General features: G+C 42.1%; 1 protein-coding gene across 1 annotated transcript; it reads right to left on the bottom strand.

Moving 5' to 3' along the window:
- Positions 1 to 355: 355 nt before the first annotated feature.
- Positions 356 to 3705, bottom strand: cyb5r3 (cytochrome b5 reductase 3). The gene is made up of 9 exons (XM_071528200.1): positions 3565 to 3705; positions 3144 to 3269; positions 2825 to 2897; positions 2530 to 2636; positions 2310 to 2439; positions 2111 to 2194; positions 1705 to 1790; positions 1481 to 1580; positions 356 to 1318 (listed from the first exon to the last, which is right to left on the bottom strand). Exons 1-9 carry the CDS (start codon positions 3583 to 3585, stop codon positions 1146 to 1148), a joined length of 900 nt encoding a protein of 299 aa, XP_071384301.1. The 5' UTR covers positions 3586 to 3705; the 3' UTR covers positions 356 to 1145.
- Positions 3706 to 4610: the final 905 nt, after the last annotated feature.

Raw genomic sequence — 4610 nt, 5'->3', positions numbered from 1 at the left:
TAGCAACAGCAGAATAAGCTGTTTGGCATTGGCAGAGAAGATTTGGCAAATCTTTCATGAGCGCAACCCACATACTCAGCTGTGCTGCTCATCCCACAAATGCATGTTCCTTACAAATGGGGCACCATTTAAAAGGGAAATAAACAGGCTTTCCAACGGTATAAAATGTATTGCCAAGAAGCATTGTTACAACAGAGAAATAATCTACCAAACACAAATTTCCGAACTTTTTGTTCGATGTTTAGTTGTTTTTTTCAGTAAACACTGTAGTAAATAAGGATGATTTGTGATATACAGTACATTGAAATGGGTTTTTGATTTAACCCCCTCGCTATTGCTATCATGAAAGCTGAAAAAAAAAAAAAAAAACACATTCCAGTTACACAACTTGACTTTTAATATGTGACAAACACGTTGCATAACCACATACGATTAGCCAATGTTGCCAGACTGGCAGCAAAGACGCCACATCAAACACATCAAAATCAGTAACCAAACCACTAATGGACATGTTTTAGCAAAATATTGACATTTCATGGCATTAATAGTAGGTACATCCGTTCTGTAACATTCTCAACAGCGATAATGTAATATTTTGCTTTAGATTCTGTATAAATGAGGCAAGTGATCACAGCTCTTAAACGGTGCATAAAAAAAGCTTCGCAAAGTGTTAAGGCACTCGGAAAAAAGCTCAATATAAACCTTGCCTCCTCAGATATTGAATATTATAATCAAAAGGACGTTTCGTGGCAGGACAGTACGTTTTTGTTTACAACAGCTTGCGATTGCATCTTCATTTCCACGCTGGCAGTCTGGTGACGGTTGTCCCCAAACTGCACAATAATCAGCCAAGATGATCGGTGTGAAATGCTTATAGTAGGAGTGCCTACATATGATGAAAATCCAAACAAAGCTCACATGTTCGCTACCTCATGTACTTCCATGACACTTGCTAATAAAAATGAAATGGTCCATGCTGTGATTCTGCTGCATGATGATTACCACGGCATAAATATATATATCTATTTAGTGCAATACCCACTGCAGCTGTGAGAGTGCTTTAATGCTTTAAGGGTACAGACGATAACTGAGCCACTGGACGCCCTTAAACGCCGCGAGCTTCACCCCGCGGCACGGCGGGACGTCTAGAAGGTGAACCTCCGGCTGTCGGAGTGGCCGACTTTATCCAGGTTCGGGTTGCAGGCAAACTGGATCATGGGCGGCGGTCCGCACATGAGGATGAGGGTCTCGTCGCTGGGCGGAGGCAGGCGCTCTCTCACCATGTCTTCATTGATGAAGCCTTGGCTGTATTCCCAGTCTGTAACAGAGAACAGGGGTCAATGTCTAAGTATTAAACGAGCTAAATATTAAACAGCTTTAGAAGGTGGCGGGGCAGGCCGAGTAGCTAGAGAGACTGTCCCATAAAGAGATAAAGAAAGTCAGTGTCCAATCCTGCAACAATCAATGTGTCCATTCTTACTGTCAGGTGCCCTGTCCAGAGTGAACCACAGATTGAAGCGGTCGGGGTGGTTGGCCGCGATCTCCTCCAGCTCGGGTCGCAGCAGGATGTCTTTCTCAGTCTGTGAGCGCACAAGGGAAGAAAGAGTTGCTATTTTGTCTGGATAAAGTGATTTGGATCATGTACACTGCAAAAACTTCAGTTCACCTTGCGAGCCTGATGGAGCTGCTGCTTTTAAAACTCACCTGGTTGGCAAAGAGCAGGTGGCACACTGTCTGGTCCTGGGGATCCTTCATCACTGCTGTGATGAGTTGCAGCATGGGAGTAATGCCTGTAACAAACAGATCCCAAGAAAATAAGAACTGTGTTGAGTTGCACCAGCTTCAGCATCCTCAGTAGGAAGATTATGTTTCCCTGTCTGTCCGTCTGTTAGCAAGATATCTCAAAATGTTTATTAGATTTTGGTGGTGATCCGGTTATGGGATTGCTGCCAATAGACAATTTTTGTTTTTGTAGCCATAACTATTATGCTGCGTTCACATGCTGGTGGGAAGGTCTTCTAGTTTATAAAAATGTTATTTGGATTTAACCTAGCCCTAAGCCTAAGTACAAGCATGAGATTCGTGCAGGAGGAACTCAGGTTTCCCTCACCTGTCCCTCCAGCAATCATGCCTAAATGTTTGGCTGTCTTCATCACAGGTGGGGACTTCTTCTCCGCTTGGATTGCAAATGTTCCTGTGGAGAGACAGTTATACTATCAAATGAGGGAGCTAATTTGCATCTGCAAGTTAATTGTCTATAAACTTTGCATCTGTTCATCTACTACTGCATCACATGTTATGGTTCTCACCTCTGCCCTTGTAAACAAGAAGGCCGCTGGGCCCTCTGAAGTCGATAGTGTCATTAAGCTTGAGGCTCTCCAAATACTGACTCATCTTGCCACCCTCGGGGAACTTGGGGTTGACATCCTTGAAGTAAATCTGGGAAACAGGGAGAATGGGAAAAAGTGGTTTAGAGAAATAGAATGACACTTCTCAAATATGTACAACTGCTTTTCTTAGACTCTGTACCTTCACCACCAAGTCCACACAGCCTTTGTCGTCATCACTGGACACAGGGGTGTATGGACGGACGACCAGCTTCCCATCGATTCTGGCAGACAGATAGATGTGCTGCCCTGGAAGTGATAGCACAGATGAAAAGCTTAGTGCCTCCTTTTGAACAATGCGCATCAAATAATAGAGATAGCTGCCAGACATGCTTGATTTGAGCATGGTCCAATTTGCAGCAGCTATTTTCATGACTGTGAATAACGATAGTTTTAATGTCTTGAATATTCAACAGTGATCATAACAACATACTAACCAATGGGGAGTCCAAGGACGTGCTCTGGAGAAGGCAGAGCAAAGCGGAACCTCCTTGTGTCATGGCTGACAATCTGGGAAAGCAGCAAGTAAACTGTCTCAGTAAACACTGCACACTGTAAACACTGTGCGTGCTGCAGACAAGCTGCATCACGTATAATCCTTTGGTTTGTAGGGAGTGAAATAGCATAAAGGAATCTCAGTCTGTCAAGTGTCGTTCAGTACAGTGCAAATCCAAAGGGGCCATAAGCAAACACAGCATACAAAAAAGTGAACATCATTAACGTTAAATCGTGACATTCAGATGGTGTTAACGTTACCTGTTTATCTATCAGCCGTAGTGCATACTTAATGTTGGGGTCTTCTAAGGTGATGGCAGGTTTCCTCTTGGAGAAGAAAAGTCTGAAGATGAGGTTGATGATGCTGTCAAAACCGCTTCGAATAAGCTGCGATAAAGGGCAAATCAAGAGTATGACTCAGACCACCAAGCTACCATTAGCCACCTAAAAATATGACCCCGCTCTAGGGCGTTGTCTATCCCCCTCAGTAGTCTCCAATACATGGAGACATTTTTTTTTATCCAGCAGGAGAAATGAGTCATAGCAAACCCAGTAGGCTGAGCCTGGCAAGCCTCCACCAGAACTTGGTTAGCAAAACTAGCTAACGTCGTTAGCCTTAGCTAACGCAAGGGAATTTTTAAAAAAACAAACGATTCCGTCGTATTCATGAAGGTATACTCACACCAACGATGTATGACAGCATCTTCACTTCGTCTGCGCAACTTCAAAAGTCTTTGTCAATGCAGAAAATACCACCAGCTGAGTTTACTGTGACTAGCCTGTAGTACGAGCTGTCAAACAACCCTTCTCACTGTAAGCATGCAACACAGTGTCAAGCTAGCCTAGCTAGGATACAACAAGCATCCGGTCACTATTTTCGAAATAAAAGCCGTATTGGCGCACATAATGCAACAGTTTTTTTGAGTTGAACATGGTAAGTCGATCAGAATAAAAAATACATTTGAGAAGAAATCAGATACTGCTCTGTCCACCCAACACGTTCTTAGTATTTTCCCAAGTGCCTTTTTTACGCATTTATTTAGAAGGCAAGTCCGCCTAACTTCCGGCATTTCTATAGCTGGTTAACTTGACGCACCTCCCTCTCAAGGACCATTTCCGCATAGATAAGAATGGCGAAGTAAATATTTATCCAGAAATATAGATTTATTAAGACAATAAATAAATAAATGGATAATTAAATAAAGGTCAAAAAAGCATTTTCAGTTTGTTTGCTTCTGTATTTACCTATTTCACACATTTCTTACATTCACATTTCTTATTATTATTATTACACATATCTACATTATTATATATATACATATATGTGTGTGTGTGTGTGTGTGTGTGTGTGTGTGTGTGTGTGTGTGTGTGTGACCAATCAACCAATAAGAATTAATCTGAAATCCATTTGCCCAAACATAACTGGTCATTGTATTTGATGAATAGAATCATTATTCCCTACATGATGCATTCAAGTTAGCAAGTTGATATAAAATGATTTCCCATATTAAAAAACAGACAGTGGTTTAGATTGGAGAAGTTGGCTATAGTCTAGAAATAAGCAGACTTTTTTTTTTTGTCCCTGCCCCATAGAGAGTCTGTGCACGCCACTGCAATCGCTGATGCATCCGCAAGCCTTCACCTCTCAACTTGGGGGCAACACAAAGCTATGTGTTGGTAGATGGTGGATTTTCCTTCTCTATCTCTCTATGTCAAAAGACAGTATTA

This window comes from Centroberyx affinis, unplaced genomic scaffold (genome assembly GCF_046629955.1).
Source record: "Centroberyx affinis isolate AG114_WGS23_722 - 3 ecotype Tasmania unplaced genomic scaffold, CSIRO-AGI_Caff_v1 ptg000120l_1, whole genome shotgun sequence".
NCBI lineage: Eukaryota > Metazoa > Chordata > Actinopteri > Beryciformes > Berycidae > Centroberyx > Centroberyx affinis.
This window is presented reverse-complemented; position numbering and strand designations above follow the sequence as displayed.

Coding starts and splice junctions, on each gene's coding strand:
- cyb5r3 (XM_071528200.1), bottom strand. CDS start 3,585: ATGCTGTCATACATCGTTGGT. Junction 2,637..2,824: donor CGTCCTTGGACTCCCCATTG/GTTAGTATGTTG, acceptor TATCACTTCCAG/GGCAGCACATCTATCTGTCT. Junction 1,791..2,110: donor CATGATTGCTGGAGGGACAG/GTGAGGGAAACC, acceptor TGTTTGTTACAG/GCATTACTCCCATGCTGCAA.